The sequence below is a fragment of the Monodelphis domestica genome, chromosome 4 (genome assembly GCF_027887165.1).
Source record: "Monodelphis domestica isolate mMonDom1 chromosome 4, mMonDom1.pri, whole genome shotgun sequence".
Taxonomy (NCBI): Eukaryota; Metazoa; Chordata; class Mammalia; order Didelphimorphia; family Didelphidae; genus Monodelphis; species Monodelphis domestica.
The window spans coordinates 25,594,874-25,617,632 of NC_077230.1; the positions used below are offsets into that span (position 1 = coordinate 25,594,874).

The 22,759-nt window shown below is 34.9% G+C and overlaps 1 protein-coding gene across 5 annotated transcripts in view; it reads left to right on the forward strand.

The window, feature by feature from the left end:
• The window catches only part of RPGR (retinitis pigmentosa GTPase regulator), a 116,049-nt gene that overhangs the window by 43,011 nt on the left and 50,279 nt on the right, over window positions 1-22,759 (forward strand). For all 5 annotated transcript variants that reach the window (XM_056826251.1, XM_016433366.2, XM_056826252.1 and 2 more), the window contains 3 exons: window positions 10,588-10,712; window positions 12,231-12,413; window positions 14,156-14,330. In XM_056826251.1, the coding sequence (XP_056682229.1) occupies window positions 10,588-10,712; window positions 12,231-12,413; window positions 14,156-14,330 (483 nt within the window). The remainder of the gene's footprint in view (window positions 1-10,587; window positions 10,713-12,230; window positions 12,414-14,155; window positions 14,331-22,759) is intronic.

The window sequence follows — 22,759 nt, forward strand, 5'->3', positions numbered from 1 at the left end:
CTGATAGAAGTCCCCCAAAAAACAAAGAAAATGAGAGGAACAAGAGCACAGACAAATATGGGGAGTAAAGAAGGGGTGAATTTGAGCAAACAACAGAAAAAAGAAGAAAGAAACTACAATAGACAGCTACTACTCAGCAAAGGGAACAGAGGGGGAGAGATCAGCAAACGATAAACCAGAAATCCCAGCGAATTGGATACAGGCTGTGGAAGAACTCAAAACACAACTAAGAGAGGCTGAAGACAATTGGGAAAAGAACTTAAAAATTAAGATAAGTCATCTGGAAACAGAGGCACTTGAACTAAAACAAGAAAATAGTGTCTTGAAAGCCAAAATCAAGCAGCTGGAAAATGAGGCAAAGGAGATGAAAGATGAGGCAAAGGAGATGAAGGATGAGGTAAAGAGGATGAAAGACGATCTTCAAAGAAAATCAGACCAGAAGGAAAAAGATGACCAAAAAGCCAGAGATGAAATCAAATCTTTAAGAACAAGAATAAAACAACTAGAATCAAGTGACCTCACAAAGCAGCAGGACACTATAAAACAAAACAAAAAGAATGAAAAAATTGAGGAAAATGTGAAGCATCTCATTCACAAAATAGACGATTTATAAAATCGTTCAAGAAGAGACAATTTAAGAATAATTGGACTACCAGAAGACCATGACAAAAGAAAAAGCCTGGACATAATACTAGAGGAAATTATCCAGGAAAACTGTCCCGAGATCCTAGAACAAGAGGGGAAAGTGGAGATTGAAAGAATCCACAGATCACCCCCTGTATTTAATCCCCAACTGACAACACCAAGAAATTTTATAGCCAAATTCAAAAACAATCAGATGAAAGAAAAGATATTACAAGCTGCCAAGAAGAAGTCATTTAGATACCATGTAAACACGGTGAGGATAACACAGGATCTGTCTGCATCCACACTGAAGGACCGAAAGGCATGGAATACGATATTCAGGAAAGCAAAGGAACTAGGTCTACAACCAAGAATAAAATACCCATCAAAACTGACTATATTCTTACAGGGGAAAGTATGGTCATTCAACACAACAGAAGAGTTCAAAAAACAAAGCATTCATAAATAAAAGACCAGACCTGAACAGAAAATTTGATGTCCAACCACAGAACTCAAGAGAATCATCAAAAGGTAATTAAAAAAGAGGGGGAAAAAAACAAAACAACAACAAAAATTTTATAAGAGACTCAATAAGTTAAAATGATATGTATCCCTATAAGAAAAGAGGTCATTGGTAACTCTTAAAAACTGTTGCTATCACCTGAGCAGCTAGAAGAATGACACTCAGAGGGAACAGTGACAAACTGTATAGAATGAAAGGACAAGACGTAAATAGGTATATAGATATATGCATACACAAATACATATACATGTGTATGTGTATATATATATATATATACACACACACACACACACACATGACTAGAGCTAAAAAAGATAAGAGGTTTGACTAAAAGAAATGGGAAAAGAAACAAATGGGGATAAATTTATATGTCACAAAGAATCTCATGGCGGGAGGGGGGAGAACATCAATACACTGGAAGGGTAAAGAGGTTGGAGACAGGAAATACTCAACTCTTACGTACTTTGAAACTGACCCAAAGAGGGAAGAACAACCCAATCCACTGGGGAAGAGAATAGATTTGCGCCCTATAGGGGAGTAGAAGGGTAAAAAATGGACTGGTGGGGAGGGAAGCAGTACAAGGGAGGGAGAGGGTGGGGGGGAAATTTTAAAAAGACTACAGGGGAAAATAAGGGAGGGAATAAGAAGGGAGGGGGTAGAAAGGGAAGTAAAATAAGGGAGGGAAGGGGGGGGGCGACTATAAACAAACATTGGTATAGAATGAAATAGTGAAAGAAGAAAAGGCAGGACCAGGAGTAGAAATCAAAATGCTGGGAAATACACAGCTAGTAATCACAACTCTGAATGTGAATGGAATGAACTCACCCATAAAATGCAAGCAAATAGCAGAGTGGATTAGAATCCAAAACCCTACAATATGCTGTCTGCAAGAAACACACATGAGGAAGGTAGATACGCATAGGGTGAAAGTAAGAGGATGGAGCCAAACCTATTGGGCATCAAATGATAAAAAGAAGGCAGGAGTAGCAATCATGATATTGGACAAAGCCAAAGTAAAAATAAATCTAGTTAAAAGAGATAGGGAAGGTAATTACATCCTGATAAAAGGCAGTATAGACAACAAGGAAATATCTGTACTCAATATGTATGCACCAAATGGCAGAGCATCCAAATTTCTAAAGGAGAAACTAGAGGAGCTCAAGGATGAAATAGATAGAAAAACTATACTGGTGGGAGATCTGAACCTTCCCCTATCCGAACTAGATAAATCATAAATCAAATAAAAAAAATAAATAAGAAACAGGTGAGAGAAGCAAATGAAATCTTAGAAAAATTAGAGTTAGTAGACATATAGAAAAAAATAAATAGGGACAAAAAGGAATACACCTTCTTTTCAGCAGTACATGGTACATTCACAAAAATTGACCATGTACTAGGGAACAAAATCATTGCAAACAAGTGCAAAAGGGCAGAAATAATAAATGCAACCTTCTCAGACCACAATGCAATAAAAATAATAATTAGTAAGTGTACATGGAGAGATAAATCAAAAATTAATTGGAAATTATACAATATGATTCTCCAAAACCAGCTAGTTAAAGAACAAATCGTAGAAACAATAACTTTATTTAAGAAAATAACAATGGTGAGACATCCTTTCAAAATCTATGGGATGCAGCCAAAGCAGTACTCGGGGAAATTTATATCCTTGAGTTCATATATAAACAAATTAAGAAGGGCAGAGGTCAGTGAATTGGGCATGCAAATTAAAAAAACTAGAAAGTGAACAAATTAAAAATCCTCAGATGAAGACTAAATTAGAGATCCCAAAAATCAAAGGAGAAATCAATAAAATTGAAAGTCAAAGAACTCTTGATTTAATAAATAAGACTAGAAGCTGGTACTTTGAAAAAACAAATAAAATTGACAAAGTACTAGTCAGTCTAATTTAAAAAAAGGAAAGAAAAAAACCAAATTGACAGTATCCAAGATGAAAAGGGAGACCTCACCTCTAATGAAGAGGAAATCAAGGCAATCATTAAAAACTACTATGCCCAATTATATGGCAAAAAATATGGCAATTTAAGTGATATGGATGAATACTTACAAAAATATAAATTCCCTAGACTAAAAGAAGAAGAAATAAATTACCTAAACAACCCCATATCAGAAAAAGAAATTGAACAAGCTATCAAAGAACTCCCTAATAAAAGATCCCCAGGTCTAGACGGATTCACAAATGAATTCTATCAAACATTCAAAGAACAGCTAACCCCAATACTATACAAACTATTTGACAGAATAAGCCAAGAAGGGGTTCTACCAAATTCTTTTTATGACACAAACATGGTACTGATCCCAAAGCCAGGCAGGTTAAAAATAGAAAAAGAAAACTATAGGCCAATCTCCCTAATGAATATAGATGCAAAATTCTTAAATAGGATACTAGCAAAAAGACTCCAGGAAGTTATCACAAGGGTTATCCACTACGATCAGGTAGGATTCATTCCAGAAATGCAAGGATGGTTCAATATTAGGAAAACCATCCACATAATTGACCATATAAGCAAGCAAACCGACAAAAATCACGATTATTTCAATAGATGCAGAAAAAGCCTTTGACAAAATACAACACCCATACCTATTGAAAACACTAGAAAGTATAGGAATAGAAGGGCCTTTCCTAAAAATAATAAACAGTATATACCTAAAACCATCAGCAAACATCATCTGCAATGGGGAAAAACTCAAAACCTTCCCAATAAGATCAGGAGTCAAACAAGGATGCCCATTATTACCTTTATTATTTAATATTGCACTAGAAACACTAGCAGTAGCAATTAGAGAAGAAAAAGAAATTGAAGGTATTAAAATTGGCAATGAGGAGACCAAGCTGTTACTCTTTGAGGATGATATGATGATTTACTTAAAGAATCCCAGACAATTAACTAAAAAGGTAGTGGAAATAATCAACAACTTTAGCAAAGTTGCAGGATACAAAATAAACCCACATAAGTCATCAGCATTTCTATATATCTCCAACCCAGTTCAGCAGCAAGAATTAGAAAGAGAAATTCCATTTAAAGTCACCCGAAACAATATAAAATACTTAGGAATCTATCTGCTGAGACAAACACAGGAACTATATGAACACAACTACAAAACACTCCACACAAAACTAGATCTAAACAATTGGAAAAACATTGATTCATGGGTGGGACAAGCTAACATAATAAAAATGACCATCCTACCCAAACTTATCTATCTATTTAGTGCCATACCCATTGAACTACCAAAAAACTATTTTACTGAATTAGAGAAAACCATAACAAAGTTCATTTGGAAGAATAAAGGATCAAGGATATCCAGGGAAATAATGAAAAAAAAATACAAAGGAAGGGGGTCTTGCAGTCCCAGATCTCAAACTATATTACAAAGCAGCGGTCATCAAAGCAATTTGGTACTGGCTAAGAGACAGAAAGGAGGATCAGCGGAATAGACTTGGGGTAAATGACCTCAGTAAGACAGTCTTTGACAAACCCAGAGACCTCAGCTTTTGGGACAAAAATCCAGTATTTGATAAAAACTTCTGGGAAAATTGGAAGACAGTGTTGGAGAGATTAGGTTTGGATCAACACCTCACACCCTACACCAAGATAAACTCAGAATGGACGAATGACTTGAATATAAAGAAGGAAACTATAAGTAAATTAGGTGAACACAGAATAGTATACATGTCAGACCTTTGGGAAGGGAAAGATTTTAAAACCAAGCAAGACTTAGAAAGAGTCACAAAATGCAAAATAAATAATTTTGACTACATCAAATTAAAAAGGTTTTGTACAAACAAAACCAATGTAACTATAATTAGAAGGAAAGCAACAAATTGGGAAACAATCTTCATAACAAAAACCTCTGACAAAGGTCTAATTACTCAAATCTATAAAGAGCTAAACCAGTTGTACAAAAAATCAAGCCATTCTCCAATTGAAAAATGGGCAAGGGACATGAATAGGCAATTTTCAGTTAAAGAAATCAAGACTATTAATAAGCACATGAACAAGTGTTCTAGATCTCTTATAATCAGAGAGATCCAAATTAAAAGAACTTTGAGGTATCACCTCACACCTAGCAGATTGTTCAACATGACAGCAAAGGAAAGTAATGAATGCTGGAGGGGATGTGGCAAAGCAGGGACATTAATGCATTGCTGTTGGAGTTGTGAATTGATCCAACCATTCTGGAGGGCAATATGGAACTATGCCCAAAGGGTGATAAAAGACTGTCTGCCCTTTGATCCAGTCATAGCACTGCTGGGTTTGTACCCCAAAGAGATAATAAGGAAAAAGACTTGTACAAGAATATTCATAGCTGCGCTCTTTGTGGTAGCCAAAAATTGGAAAATGAGGGGATGCCCTTCAATTGGAGAATGGCTGAACAAATTGTGGTATATGTTGGTGATGGAATACTATTGAGCTCAAAGGAATAATAAAGTGGAGGAATTCCATGGAGACTGGAACAACCTCCAGGAAGTGATGCAGAGTGAGAGGAGCAGAACCAGGAGAACATTGTACACAGAGACTGACACACTGTGGTACAAGAGAACGTAATGGACTTCTCCAGTAATGGCTTTACAATGTCCCTGAACAACCTGTAGCAATCTATGAGGAAAAAAAAAAACTATCCTCAAGCAGAGGAGAAACTGAGGGAGTAAAAACACTGGGGAAAAGCAACTGCTTGACTACAGAGGTTGAGGGGACATGATCGAGGAGAGAAGCTAAATGAGCACCCTAATGCAAATACCAACAACAAGGAAATGGGTTTAGAGCAAAGACACATGTGATACCCAAACGAATTGCGCATCAGCTAGGGAAGGGGAGGGGGGTTTGGGGGAGGAAAAGAAAATGATCTGTTTCCAATGAACAATGTATGAAAATGACCAAAAAAAAATAATGCTTAAGAAAATAAATGCAAAAATGGATTTTGTATTTCAGACACACTTTTTATGGAAAAAAATAAACAGAAAGAAAACCATAAGGGCTTATATTTGTCCTTCATACTCTTACACTTGGTAAACTCATTCATTTCCAAAGTTTAAAAGGTACCACCTGTGTTTACATCACCCACAAATTAAAATCTCTAGTCTTGTCCTTCCTCTAAAGATCTTTACCTGCATTTCTACCAATGAGATGTCCCTCTGACATCTCAAACTACATATATTCAAAACTGAGTTCATGGTGTTTTTCCCCTCAAGCTGCTCCTAATTTTGATGTTGCTATTTCTTTTTCTGGCCTACTTATTTATCCAATTTACCATGTTCATATAACTGGAGTTCTCTTTAACTCCTAACTCTTTCTCACCTCTAAGGTGCGATTTCAATCTCAGTTTTATCTTGTATCTTTTGTATGATTCCTATCTTCATTATTCTAGCTTCTGACACCCCCATTCAGTTCTGCAATTCTTACTCACCTAGATTATAGTAATACCTTTATACAGTTCTTATCTTTCTTTAGCTCCATTCTAGTCCAGTTTTCATCTCCTACCAATTTCTCACTGCTTGCTTAGTGCTCTCACTGAATTTGTAAACTCTGCCCTACAAATCCCATTGCATTTTTATTCCTTTGCTCATGCTATATTCCCCTTCTCTGAATGCTCAAATCATACTTCACTTAGGAAGACTTTCTTATCACCCCAAATTTGCAATGACTTTTCCTCTCTGGCCCTGTCTTACACTTTGTGACTCTAATGAAATCATTAGGGAACTTATAGAGCTGTAAATAGGACACTGGAGGGGAAAGGAGGCTTGAAGGACTATGTTTTTTATAGCTATTTAAGAAATAAGAGGAAAAGGGAAAGCAACAGAGTGAAAAGAAAGTGGATTTCCTCCTCCCTTCAGTATCTGAGAGACCTTATCCCAAACTCTTGTGATCATCCCCTATGCAAGCTTATAGAATAGAAAAAGTCATTTTGATAGGAGGGTCTATATCTTGTTTAGTCATAAATTCTTCCCTTTTCCATAGGTAAATTATTTTGTGTTCCCTTAATTTTTTGATGGTATCACCCTTTATTTCTACATGATGTATCAATTTCCATTTTATCTTGATATATGGTATTAGATGTGAAAGAGTTAAAATAGTTGATTCCATAAACTGTAGGGATTAAAGTAGTGGAAGATTTAAATTGTAATAGATAAAAGAGTGGATGAGTAAATTGTGACCGCAGAAAATATGTTTTCACTACAGTGTCTTGTTTTTAAATCAATATATAAGGTGGTCGCCAGGGAAAATTTCCCAATTATTCAATAAACCCAAGTCAGCTGGGTTTTATAAAGATTTTAATTAATACAAATGAAGAATTAAGAAAGAAAGAGAGAGAGAGAGAGAGAGAGAGAGAGAGAGAGAGAGAGAGAGAGAGAGAGAGAGAGAGAAAGGAAATAATGAGAAAAGGATAGGCTGGCCCAGGGCAGCCCTGGCCAACCCAGGCCTAAGCCTTAAGAGAAAGATCAGTCAGTCTTTTATCACTCACCATAAGATCTATTCAAGCAAGGATTCAGAGGAACAGAGTCTCCTCAGAGGGAGTTACAGCCAGAGTCAGCCTCCCTCAGACTGTCTTCAAGAGACTGTCCTCAAGAGCCTCTCCCAAGAGACTATTTAGAGACTCCTTTCTCCAAGAGCTCTCATGAGAGCCTCCTTAGAGACTCTTTTTTTCTCTCAGATTTCTCATCTCCTTATAAAGGGAATTTTCTCCTATGTCACCTCCCCCAAGTTCTCCCATCTACCAATCACAGTAGACGTTTTTCAAAGGACTGACCATTCTTAGTTCACACCTGAGTAGACTAATCTTTTGAGTAATTCACACCTGAGTAGACTAGAATCTCTGAGTAAGTTTTCACCTCTTTACTCCTTGTAAGTTCACAAGTTGCCTGACCTTTATAGGTACTTAGCACCCTTTTGTATTAGTTCTAAAAATAGGCATGGCTTAAGAACTTTTTGTCTTACTATAAGTATGGGTTTAGGTATCTTTCATTGTTCAGCAAAGAGTTTACAACTTTATCTTCCCCTAAGGCATGCTTAAGTAGGGGTGGAGTAGAGGTCTTCACATTCCTGATCTAAGTAGAAGTCTCATATTCCTGATCTAAGTTCCTTCATTATTTAAAATGGGGAATGGTCTTAGCCCAACCTTATGAAGTAGGGTCTGAGAATTTTTAAGGTTCACAGATGGTGGTCTATGCCAACTTTCTGTTTTCAGTTTGCCTGGTAGTTTTTTTTTTTTAATTTAATATTGAGCTTTTCTTCTAGAAACTTGGATCTTTGGACTTGTCAAACTCTAGGTTACTATGGTCATTTACTACTACATGTTGAATACCTAATCTAATGATTCACTACACTATTTCTCAGCTAGTACCAGATCCTTTTGATGATTGTTACTTTATAATATACTTTGAGACCTGGAATACAAGCCATTTTCCTTCATATATTTTTAAAAAATTAATTCCCTTAATATTCTTGGCCTTTTGTTCTTCCAGATGAATAGTGTTGGGTTTTTTTTCTAGCTCTGTGAAATAATTTTTGGGAAGTTTGATAGGTATGGCACTGAGTAGGTAAATTAATTTAGGTAGAATTGTCATTTTTGTTATATTGGTTCAGTCAATCCATGTGCAGTTAATGTTTTTTCCAGTTGTTTAGATCCAACTTTGTGTGGAAAGTGTTTTGTTAGAAGTGTTGGAGAAAGGAAAGAGAGAGAAATGGGTTGAAATGTAACTACAGTGTGCATTATTTCAGTGTCCGTATACAATGATCTCCCACCTATTGCAGGAGTTACGTTCCTGAGACCCCCATGGTAGGTGAAAATCTGCAAAGTAGTGGGAGAGAAAATAGACTGATGATGCTACAGTCACTGAGCCAGTCAGTGTTCAGGATACAGAACACAGCACTGTGGTTGGTCATCTTGGTGCAAGTGGTAGTGGCATACTGCATTTCCATTGTGTACAGTATGGTATTCATCCACAAAATATAGCAAAAACTCAACAATACAGAATTAGATAAAAAAAAAAACATGATATAGTGAAGTTGCAGTAAGTGAACTGCGATATAGCATGGGATGATTGTAGTTCCTAAGTTTCTTTTGACAGGTAGATTCCCAGGTATTATTGTCTACTTTTATTTTGAATAGAATTTCTTGCTGTTGGACCTTATTAGTAGCATAAAGAAATGATGATTTTTGTGGATTTACTTTATATCTGGCAACTTTGCTAAAATCGTTAATGTTTTAATTAGTTTTTGATTCTTTAGAATTTTCTAAGTATACCATCTTATTATAAGCAAAGAGTAATAGATTTATTTCTTCATTGCCTGTTCTAGTTCCTTCAGTTTCTTCTTCTCTTATTTCTTTGCTGGTATTTCTAGTACAATGTTGAGTAGTAGAAGTGATAATGGGTTTCCTTGCTTTACTTTTGATCTTATTGGGAAGGCTTCTTGCTTGTCCTCATTATAGATAATGCTTGATAATGGTAGTATTTATCATTTTAATGAATATTACACTTATTCTAATGTCCTTGTGTTTTTAGTAGGAATGAGTGTTGTATTTTGTCAAAAGCAATTGCAGTGAAATGTAAGAATGGCTTGACTCTTCTTGGAGAGACAAGTAAAGTAATTGACAGTTTTATTCTTTTAGAGGCAATAATAAATATAATTTCTTGGTACACTTGAACATCTTGTACTTCATGGCTTAAGTTAAGCATATGCAAACTGTCATCACCAATTTAATTACAAATTTGTGTAATGAGAATGCAGGAAAACTTTATAAAGAATTTGATAAGACCCTCTACCTTAAATAAACATATACATGCATGGTGATTCCAATGCAAATGTGTTCATGAGGGAGAACAATAAAAAAGTCTTGGAAAATATGGTTTAGGATTAACAAATGGAAGAAACCAAAAACTTGTAGATGTTGTATTGCTGTGGTAACAATGGAAAGTGTGCCAGAGTTAGAATGAAAGTACTTGAATTTAAATTTCAACTCTTCCCCTTGTTACTTGTGTGACCTTGGGCAGGACTCTTCATTACTTTTATCCTTAGTTTACTCAGCTTCAAAATGAGGAGGTTTTCCATTTCTAGATCTCTGATACTAAATCTCATAGATATATTGGTCTAATTATGCAATAACATCTGTATAAAGTGAGTGTGTGCTACACATACTTCATTGCTGTGGGTCTGACTAATGTTCTACATAATACCTTATATAACTGTACTTCTGGTTTTATATACTTTTTGAGAGCAATTTTCTAGTTTTCTATTCATTCCCTAAGAAAATTGAGGATCATCATTTTAGTAAACATGTTTGTATAAATTCAATGCTTTATTTGGGGAACAAAAAACTATAATTGCAATATTTATTAGTATGTTTTAATGGATTTGGTTATTCTAGAAGCAGCTTCTACATAAGAGAAAATATTCTGACATTTGTTAATATTTCAGATACAGGCCATATGTATACATTTGGAGATGGTCGACATGGAAAATTAGGACTTGGACAGGAAAATTTTACTAATCAATTTGTACCTACGTTGTGCTCTAATTTTTTGAAATTTATAGTCCGTCTGGTAAGGACATAACATTTCCTTATTTGGGTGTTCATATCATATTTTGTCTGCTAGAAATTCATGGGAAATATTTCATTTTTTAAAATGGATAAAATCTTGAACTTTTATGATAATTATAGTTCCAAGTTTTCTAAAAGCCATTTTTTCAATCACCTCTGCCCTGAAAATTTCTGTTTCCTTCTGCCTTGTCCTTTATTTGTCTTTATGCCAACTTTTTATTTCAAGTCTGATATTAATGAGACTTTCAAATGCTCTAGAGTATTGATTCCTAAAAGTAAGAACTCATCATATTTATTCAAGTAGCATTTATTAAGTACCTATTATGTACAAGGCACTATGGGAGGTACTAGGGTTACAAAGATTTTTAAAATGACATAATTCCTGTTCTCAAAGAGCATACTTTTTATAGAGAGAATACAGCATAGAAACATTAATATAATGATGGAATTAACTCCAGAGGTGCCTTGGGAAAATAACAAATTTTAGTTTTAGAAGTATCTTACTGGAAAATTCAGCTAGTGTTTTTCATTTTTCCAGCTTCCATTCACATGAGGATTTTCATAATAATAATCTGATAATATAATAAGGTTTCATTCATACATTAAAGTTTACAAATTACTTCCCTTATAATGTTCTATGAGATAGGTTAAGTATTATAATCTTTTCTATTTTATATATAAGGAAACTGAGGATTATAGGTCCGATAGATTGCCCAAGACTATACAAAGAGTAAAGCCCAAGAGCTAGGACTCAAGCACAGGTCTTTACAGACCTTTTCCTACTACAGTATGAGACCTCGTCACTGTCTCATTTAAAAAATAGATTCATTGACATTTTAAACACTGTGTTAAGCTATTTAGACCAAAAATACAGCTTAGAGCAGTGGTGTTTCAAACAGGGCCACTAATCCGTGCATAAGGATTCTCATGGGCCACATATTTCTTAGCATTGGTAAGGGTTGGGGTAGGAGAGAAGTTGTCTAACATCAAAAAACTCTTGCCAACTATATTCACTCAGACAGACAGACACACACACACACACACACACACACACACACACACACACACACACACACATACACACACACACAGAGTAATCAGTCCAAAGAGAAGGGCTTAAATATAAAGTATTTGCATAAGGACTGGAAACCTAATTGCTGAAAAAGATAGTTATTTCTTTATTTTTTACCTTGATTTCTTCTTCTGCCAGTACTTAAGTAATTCTTTTCTATATTTTCTTTGTTGAAAAATCTTTACTGAAAATATTTTAAAATTAGTTTCTTATTTCCTAATTTCTTAAGAGAACTAGTATTTGCCAAGTAGTTTACCATTTTTGTTTTCCGTGATAAATTTACACTAGTCAAAATAAAATAATGGGGTTAGCTTTGGATTATAGTGATTAAAGTATTTTTTTGTCAAGAGAGGTTCTCATTAAGTAACATTTTAACTGAAAGCTACTTTTAAATGCATTTCCCTTTGAAGATGGCATAAGTTAATTTAATATGTATTTTTACTCCAGGTTGCTTGTGGTGGATGCCACATGTTAGTTTTTGCTATTCCAAGGCTCAACAAATCTGAAGAAATTATAGAAGAAAAAGTAAATGATACTGTCTTGACAGTAATTTCTTCTGCTGGTGATGAGCAGTCTTCTGGAAACACCTTGCAGAGATCATTATCAGCAAGGTCACGGAGAAGAGAAAGGGTAGCTTTTTCCATTGTCCATTTCTGATGGTTTCTTAGTAATATTCAGAAAAAATTAAGAAAAATAACTTTAAAAGATTATAAAAATACTATTAGAATTCTCCACTTAAAATGATTAGATTAGAATGTTTATGATTTAGGTTGTCAAAAATTCATTTAAAAATTTTAAAATAATTTATATACTTATAAGATATAAGAAGCAGCATATTCAAAATAATCATTGGGAAAACTTTTATTGGTCATATAACTATGATGAAAAAACATATATATGATGGCTAGCCCTAATTACCATGAAATTTAAAAAATCACATTCATATATATATTATTCAATTTATGGTTATTTTCTGACTTTTAATCATGCTTTTCATGTAATTTTGTGCTTTGGTTGTGTTTCATAAGAAATATAATATTTTTTAGTAGAAGAAAACTTACTTTATAAATGCAGGTAGCTTATGGCAGAATGGATAGAGTTAGAAGACCTGAACTCTAATCCTACATCGATTAGCTATGTGACCCTGGACCAGTCACATAACCTCTGTCTGCCTTAATATTTTCTCAACTGAAAAATGGTACTAATAGTGTCACCTATCTCCCAGAATGATTATAAGGATCAAATGAGATACTCTATATAAAGTGGTTAGTATAGTGCCTGACTGACACATGGTTAGTGCTATATAAATGCTTGTTCCTTTCCCTTCCCTTTCCATTCCAGTTCAAGTTAGTCCTGACTCTGCAAATTGTAGATTTCTAGACTTGTCTGGGACCCTAAAAAGTGTGGTTACAAAGCCAAGATGTGTCTCTCAGGACTGGAACATAAGTTCCTGATTTTGAGGCCAGTTCTCTATCTACTGTGGCACACTGCCTCTTTTGTTATTAACCAAAATTATAAATAACAAAAGAACTATGGAATTTTTTGTGAGTTAGGAGGTTCTATTAAATTGCTCACCTAAGGCACAACACTAATGATACCCTAGTTATCAAAAATGTCAGAAAGCATTTTTTTTAGCCACGTATGTGCAAGGCACCAGATCTAAGTGCTTAGGATTCAAAAAGTGGCCAAAAAAAATCTTGACCATCACATTCTAATTTATGGGGGAGACAACATGCATGTATATATGAGACATATGAGATATATCCAGAGCACATCAGAGGTAATCTGACGGAGCAGAACTGCCAAAGATTCTTTTGTCTCAGTTTTAGTCCTCTGATTGAAATTTCACAGTTTCTTCTGTGCCAGGCAGTCCTGAGGGCACAAAATACAATAAGAAAGACATACTCAGCTCTAAAAAATCTGTTTTAAGCAGGGAAGAACAATAGATAAACAGTGGCTAAAAGGGGTGTGGTTGGGATGAGAGCAATGAAAGGTTCTCATAGAGAAAATGTGGGGTGAATCCTAGACAGGAACTAGGCTCTAAATGCTCTTTGGGGATTAAAGCTTTTGAATTTATTTTTTCTCAAAGTAAAAAAAAGATATATCATGGAACATAAAAAAATCGCTTTTTTGTACAAGTAAAAATCCATATTTTGCCATTTATCAAAGTCTCCCATTTTGAAATTTTAGACCTATTAAGTTTGGAAATAATAGCTCCACATTTTTTTACATTCTTAGAGACTTGAAATGTGACTATTATGAAATAGTGAATTTTTTCATGTTTTTTAAGCAAATGGGGTAAATTAGTATTAATTATAGAATTCAGTGCTTGATCTGTGTCATTACAGTCTTGTTTCACTCTTATTTCATAGGAAAACTCACCAGAACAGCTTGGTCGAATGATAAGAACACTGCCTCCTTTGGAAGTTCCCTTTAAATCACCAGTACATACTCCCAGCAGTACAACTCCCCTTAAACACCCTGTAACCAACCAACCTGATACAAATACAAGTAATGAAAATGACAGCCTAAAACTAACAGAAGCAGGTGATATTTACTGTTATATATTTTCATGAAAAAAGTCATTTGTTTATGTTTGTCTTTAACACTCTTTAGATGATGTTTTAATTTACTAAATGATTGAATTGTTTGTTGCTTAACTCACATAGACTCAACCACTAGAAAGGAATCATAGTAGTACTTGTTAACTTGGATGTATATTCATAAGATGTTACTCTCCATCTACCATAACTACCATAGACCTTCTATAAATAATTTAATTTACAGACTTGTGGAAGTGTGTTCGTGCATGTAAGGAACCAGGAATGAGAGAGTTGAGAAGACACTTGATGGATCAGACAGCAATTGATGGTTAGGGCAGGCAACAAGTAACCCAGAAAGACAATCTGGGATAGGGATCAGGAACTCAGCAAGGAAATGGTACAACACATATAGGGCATCAACTCCGAGATCTTGTTACTGAGCCAACTCCCCATCTGAAGGTTTGAGCTTTTAATATTGAGGTATGAGTCAGTCCCAGAGTGACTTGTCCTTATGTTAGAGAATAATAATAATAATATTAATTAGCATTTATGTAATGCCTATGTCAGGTACTGTGTGTTAAGCACTTTACAGATATTATCTCATTTTATCCTCACTTAAAACCCTGGGAGGTAAGTACTTTTATTAGCTTTATATATGAGGCAAAAAGAAGCTAACATGCTCTCCTAAATAGTCTGAGGGTTGAGTTGAACTAAGATCTTACTGAGGCCAGACACAATGCTTTATTCACTGTACCAGGTACATAATAGCATGTAATTAGTAACATCTGACTGAAGTAGTGAGTGTTTAGTGGGAAGCAGCAGATTCTGGTAGTCAGACTGTAACTTTATGGTAGGGAATTCCCAGTGTTGAAACTTCTTCCATTGCTCAGTACTTTGACAATCAACTTTTCATCTTAGGGATTTGCCTATAGACTTACCCATGATCACATGATTAGTAAATATTAAAGATAAGACTTAAGCCTAGGTCATCCTGTATTCATTTTAATATAAATATAAAGTATGAAAGGAGATGTTTATGACTTTCACCTCAAGAATAAATTCTCCTATTGATGACAGTTTTTGTCCTCCATGTTTTCTAATTATTTTCATTTTCATTTCTAACTCTTCTTGTTTATTCTTATTAGCTGATTCACTTTCCCCTTTTTTTACTTTTGCCTCCAGCAATGGTGAAAATATAAGGATCACTATTGAATATGGGGAGAGGCAGAATATTATTCACTGTCTACAGACATGTAGGAATTGACTAGAGATGCTTTGCTGATTCCTACAATCATTTATGCTCCCTATATCATATGGCATCTGCTTTGCATAACACATTTATTATAGTTTTTTAATGAGGATTTCTTTCAGACTTCTCTATGTGAAGTCAGTGTTTTTTAAGTTTTGGCAAATTTTATTTAATTAATTAGAATATTTTTCCATGGTTACAAGATTCATGTTCTTTCCCTGCCCTCTCCCAACCTCCCTCCTATAGCCGGAGAGCATTTCCTCTGGGTTTTACATATGTCATTGATCAAGACCTATATCCATATTATTTATATTTGCACTGGGGTGATCACTTAGAGTTTATATCCCCAATCATATCACCATCAACCCATGTGATCAAGCAGTTGTTTTTCTTCTGTGTTTTTATTCCCACAGTTCTTCCTCTAAATTTAGATAGTGTTATTTCTCATAAGTTCCTCAGAATTATCCTGGAGCATTGCATTGCTACTAGTAGAGAAGTCCATTACATTCGATTGTACCATAGTGTATCAGTCTCTGTATATAATGTTCTCCTGGTTCTGCTCCTTTCACTCAGCATCAATTCCTGGAGGTCGTTCCAGTTCACATGGAATTCCTCCAGTTCATTATTCCTTTGAACACAATAGTATTCCATCACTAACAGATACCACAGTTTGTTCAGCTGTTCCCCAATTGAAGGGCATCCCCTCATTTTCCAATTTTTTGCCACCACAAAGAGCGCAGCTATGAATATTTTTGTACAAGTCTTTTTCCTTATGATCTCTTCTGGGTACAAGTCCAGCAAAGCTATAGCTAGATCAAAGAGGAGGCAGTCTTTTATAGAGCCCTTTGGGCATAGTTCCAAATTCCCCTCCAGAATGGTTGGATCAATTCACAACTCCACCAGTAATGTATTAATGTCCTAATTTTGCCATATCCCCTCCAACATTTATTACTTTCTTTTGCTGTCATGTTAGCCAATATGTTAGGTGTGAGGTGATACCTCAGAATTGTTTTGATTTGCATTCCTCTGATTATAAGACATTTAGAACACTTTCATGTGTTTATTGATGGTTTTGATTTCTTTATCTGAAAATTGCCTATTCATGTCCCTTGCCCATTTATCAATTGGAGAATGGCTTAATTTTTTGTACAATTGATTTAGTTCTTTATAAATTTGAGTAATTAGACCTTTGTCAGAGGTTTTTGATATGAAGATTTTTTTCCAGTTTATTGCTTCTGTTCTAATTTTAGTTGCACTGGTTTTATTTGTACAAACCCTTTTTGATTTAATGTAATGAAAGTTATTGATTTTACATTTTATAATTTTTCTAACTCTTTCTTGGTTATAAAATCTTTCCTTTCCCAAAGATCTGACAAGTATACTATTCTGTGTTCCCCTAATTTATTTATAGTTTCCTTCTTTATATGCAAGTCATTCACCCATTCTGAGTTCATCTTGGTGTAGGGTGTGAGATGTTGATCTAAACCTGATCTCTCCCATACTGTTTTCTAATTTTCCCAGCAGTTTTTTTTCCATTAGAATTAGTTTATTTAGTCAATTTAGAACATTATTCCTTGGTTACAATAATCACATTATTTCCCTCCCTCCACTCCATCCACGCTTTCCACAGCCAATGAGCAATTTCGTTGGGTATTACTTGTATCCTTAATCAGAACCTATTTCCATGTTGTTCTTTGCACTAGGATGTTCATTTAGAGTCTACATCCCCAACCATATCCCTTCGATCCATGTATTCAAGCAGTTGTTTTCTTCGGTGTTTTACTCCCAGTTTTTCCTTTGAATGTGGATAGTGGTTTTTCTGGTAGATTCCTTCAAGTTGTTCAGGGTCATTGCATTGCCACTAATGGAGAAGTCCATTACATTCGATTGTACCACAGTGTATCATTCTCTGTATACAATTTTTTCCTGGATCTGCTCCTCTCACTCTGCAGCAATTCCTGGAGGTTGTCCCAGTCCCCATGGAATTCCTCCATTTTATTTTATTATTTCTTTGAGCACAATAGTATTCCATCCCCAACATATACCACAATTTGTTCAGCCATTCTGCAATTGAAGGGCATCCCCTCATTTTCCAATTTTTTTGCAACCACAAAGAGTGCAGCTATGAATATTTTTGTACATGTCTTTTTCCTTATTATCTCTTTGGGGTATTAATCCAGCAGTGCTATGGCTGGATCAAAGGGCAGACAGTCTTTTATCGCCCTCTGGGCATAGTTCCAAATTCCCCTCCAGAATGGTTAGATCAATTCACAACTCTACCAGCAATGCATTAATGTCCCATCTTTGCCACATCCCCACCAACATTCATTACTTTCCTTTGCTGTCATGTTAGCCAGTCTGCTAGGTGTGAGGTGATACCTCAGAGTTGTTTTGATTTGCATTTCTCTGATCATAAGAGATTTAGAACACTTTTTCATGTGCTTATTAATGCTTTTGATTTTTTTAAACTAAATATTGCCCATTCATGTCCCTTGCCCATTTATGAATTGGAGAATGGCTTGATTTTTTTGTACAATTGGTTTAGCTCTTTATAAATTTGAGTAATTAGACCATTTTCAGAGGTTTTTGTAATTAAGATTGTTTACCAATTTGTTGCTTCCCTTCTAATTTTGGATGCATTAGTTTTGTTCATACAAAAACTTTTAAATTTGATGTAATCAAAATTATTTATTTTGAATTTTGTGATTTTTTTCTAACTCTTGCTTGGTTTTCAAGTCTTTCCTTTCCCAAAGATCTGGCAAGTATACTATTCTGTGTTCGCCTAATTTGCTTATAGTTTCCTTCTTTATATTCAGGCCATTCACCCATTCTGAGTTTATCTTGGTGTAGGGTGTGAGATGTTGATCCAAACCTAATCTCTCCCATACTGTCTTCCAATTTTCCCAGCAGTTTTTATCAAATACTGGGTTTTAGTTCCCAAAAGTGGGATCTTGAGGCTTATCATAGACTGTCTTGCTGAGGTCATTTACCCCAAGTCTATTCCACTGATCCTCCTTTCTGTCTCTTAGCCAGTACCAATTTGTTTTGATACCACTGCTTTATAGTATAGTGTGACATCTGGGACTGCAAGTCCTCCTTCCTTTGTGCTTTTTTTCATGATTTCCCTGAATATCCTTGATCTTTTTTCCTTACAAATGAACTTTTTAATGTATTTTTCTAATTCAGTAAAAAAGTTTTTCGGTAGTTCCATGGGTATGGCACTAAATAAGTAAATTAATTTGGGTAGGATTGTAATTTTTATTATGTTAGCTCGTCTCACCCATGAGCAATCAATGTTTTTCCAATTGTTTAGATCTAGTTTTAATTGTGTGGAGAGGGTTTTGTAGTTGTGTTCATATAATTCCTGTTTTTGCAGATGGATTCGTAAGTATTTTATATTGTCAAGGGTAATTTGAAATGGAACTTCTCTTTCTAAGTCTTGCTGCTGAAATGGGTTGGAGATATATAGAAATGCTGATGACTTATGCGGGTTTATTTTGTATCCTCCAACTTTGCTAAAATTGTTGATTGTTTCGACTAGCTTTTTGGTTGATTCTCTAGAATTCCTTAAGTAAACCATCATATTATCTGCAAAGAGTGATGGCTTGGTCTCCTTAATGCCAATTTTAATACCTTCAATTTCTTTTTCTTCTCTAATTGCTATTGCTAGTGTTTCTAGTATAATGTTAAATAATAGAGGTGATAATGGGCATCCTTGTTTCACTCCTGATCTTATTGGGAAGTCTTCTAGTTTATCCCTATTGCAGATGAGGTTTGTTAATGGTTTTAGATAGATACTGTTTATTATTTTTAGGAAAGGCCCTTCTATTCCTATACTAAAAATAATGTTTTTTCTTTAAAATAGTTTATAATATTTAAAAATAAAGTGTTTTCAATAGGAATGCGTATTGTATTTTATCAAAGGCTTTTTCTGCATCTATTGAAATAATCATGTGATTTTTTTTCAGTTTGCTTGTTAATACGGTCATTTCATTTTGGATACAGTCAATTTGGTTTTCTTCTTTCCTTTTTTTTAATTAGACTAACCAGTACTTTGTCTATTTTACTTGTTTTTTCAAAGTACCAGCTTCTACTCTTGTTTATTAAATCAATAGTTCTTTGACTTTCAATTTTATTAATTTCTCCTTTGATTTTTATGATCTCTAATTTAGTCTTCATCTGAGGATTTTTTATTTGTTCACTTTCTAGTTTTTTAATTTGCATGCCCAATTCATTGATCTCTGACCTTCTTAATTTGGTAATATATGAACTCAAGGATATAAATTTCCTACTGAGTACTGCTTTGGCTTCATCCCATAGGTTTTGAAAGGATGTTTCATCATTTTCATTTTCTTCAATGAAGTTATTAATTGTTTCTATGATTTGTTCTTTAACTAACCGGTTTTGGAGAATCTTAGTTTTTAATTTCCAATTAATTTTTGATTTATCTCTCCATGTACCCTTGCTAATTATTATTTTCATTGCATTGTGATCTGAGAAGGTTGTATTTATGATTTCTGCTCTTTTGCACTTGTTTGCAATGTTTTTTTTAATTTTATAATATTTTATTTGATCATTTCCATGCATTATTCATTAAAGACAAAGATCATTTTCTTTTCCTTCCCCCCACCCCCCGTAGCCGACGCGTGATTCCACTGGGTATCACATGTGTTCTTGATTCGAACCCATTGCCATGTTGTTAATATTTGCATTAGAGTGTTCCTTTAGAGTCTCTCCTCTGTCATGTCCCCTCAACCGCTGTAGTCAGGCAGTTGCTTTTCCTCGGTGTTTCTACTCCCACAGTTTGTCCTCTGCTTATGAATAGTGTTTTTTCTCCTAGATCCCTGCAGATTGTTCAGGGACATTACACAGCCACTAATGGAGAAGTCCATTACGTTCGATTATACCACAGTGTATTAGTCTCTGTGTACAGTGTTCTCCTGGTTCTGCTCCTCTCGCTCTGCATCTCTACCTGGAGGTCGTTCCAGTCTCCATGGAATTCCTCCACTTTATTATTCCTTTTTGCACAATAGTATTCCATCACCAACATATACCACAATTTGTTCAGCCATCCCCCAATTGAAGGGAATCCCCTTGTTTTCCAATTTTTGGCCACCACAAAGAGCGCAGCTATGAATATTTTTGTACAAGTCTTTTTGTCCATTATCTCTTTGGGGTACAGATCCAGCAGTGCTATGGCTGGATCAAAGGGTAGACATTCTTTTATCGCCCTTTGTGCATAGTTCCAAATTGCCCTCCAGAATGGTTACACTTGTTTGCAATGGTTTTATACCTTAATACATGGTCAATGTTTGTGAATGTACCATGTACTGCTGAAAAGAAGGTGTATTCCTTTTTGTCTCTTTTAATTTTTCTCCACATGTCTACTAACTCTAATTTTTCTAAGATTTCATTCACCTCTCTTACCTCTTATTTATTTTTAGGTTTGATTTATCTAGTTCGGATAGAGGAAGGTTCAGGTCTCCCACTAGTATAGTTTTTCTATCTCATCCTTGAGCTCCACTAGTTTCTCCTTTAGAAATTTGGATACTATGCCATTTGGTGCTTACATGTTTAGTACAGATATTTCCTCGTTGTCTATACTGCCTTTTATCCTGATATAATTACCTTCCCTATCTCTTTTAACTAGATTTATTTTTACTTTGGCTTTGTCAAATATCATGATTGTGACTCCTGCCTTCTTTTTATCATTTGTTGCCCAATAGATTTGGCTCCATCCTCTTACTTTTACCCTCTGTGTATCTACCTTCCTCATGTGTGTTTCTTGTAGACAGCATATGGTAGGGTTTGAGATTCTAATCTACTCTGCTATTCGCTTGCATTTTATGGGTGAGTTCATTCCATTCACATTCAGAGTTATGATTACCAGCTGTGTGTTTCCCAGCATTTTGATTTCTACTTCCGGCCATGCCTTTTCTTCTTTCACTATTTCCTTCTACACCAATGTTTGTTTTTAATCAATCCCCCTAGTTCCCACCCTTATTTTATTTCCCTTTCTACCCCCTCCCTTCTTATCCCCCCATTTTTTCCCCTGTAATCTTTCTAAACCCCCCCCCACTCTCTCCCTCCCTTGTACTGCTTCCCTCCCCACCAGTCTGTTTATTACCCTTCTATTCCCCTATAGAGAGCGAATCTATTCTCTGCCCCAATGGATTGGATTGTTCTTCCCTCTTTGGGTCAATTTCAATGCACATAAGAGTTGAGTATTTCCTATCTCTAGCCTCTTTACCCTTCCAGTGTATTGATGTTCTTCCCCCTCCCACCATGAGCTTCTTTGTGACCTATAAATTTACCCCCATTTGTTTCTTTTCCTATTTTTTTTAGTATTAACCTCTTTTTTTAGCTCTAGTTGTGTATATATATATATATATAGGTATATATACCTATATATATATATATATAAACACATTTTTTGTATACATACATATATCTATATACGTATTTTGTCTTGTCCTTTCATCCTATAAGTTTGTCACTGTTCCCTCTAAGTGTAATTCTTCTAGCTGCCCAGTTGATAATAACAATTTTTAAGAGTTACCAATGACCTCTTTTCTTATAGGGATACATAACATTTTAACTTATTGAGTCTCTTAAAAAAATAAAGGGGATTTTTTGTTTTTTTTTTTGGTTTGTTTTTCTTTTTTCCCTCTTTTTAAAATTATGATTCTCTTGAGTTCTGTGCTTGGGTATCGAATTTTCTGTTCAGGTCTGGTCTTTTCTTTACAAATTCTTGGAATTCTTCTATTTTGTTGAATGAGCATACTTTCTCCTGTAAGAATATAGTCAGTTTTGGTGGGTTGTTGATTCTTGGTTATAGACCTAGTTCCCTTACTTTCCAGAATATCATATTCCATGCCTTTTGGTCCTTCAGTGTGGCGTTATCCTCACTGTGGTTCCATGGTATCTGAATGACTTCTTCTTGGTCCTTTATAATATCTTTTCTTTGGTCTCATAGTTCTTGAATTTGGCTATAACATCCCTGGGTATTGTCAGTTGGGGATTAAGTATAGGAGGTGATCTGTGGATTCTTTCAATCTCCACTTTTCCCTCTTGTTCTAGTATATTGGAGCAGTTTTCTTGAATGATTTCCTGTTGTATTATGTCCAGGATTTTTCTTTTGTCATAGTCCTCTGGTAGACCAATGATTCTTAAATTGTTTCTCC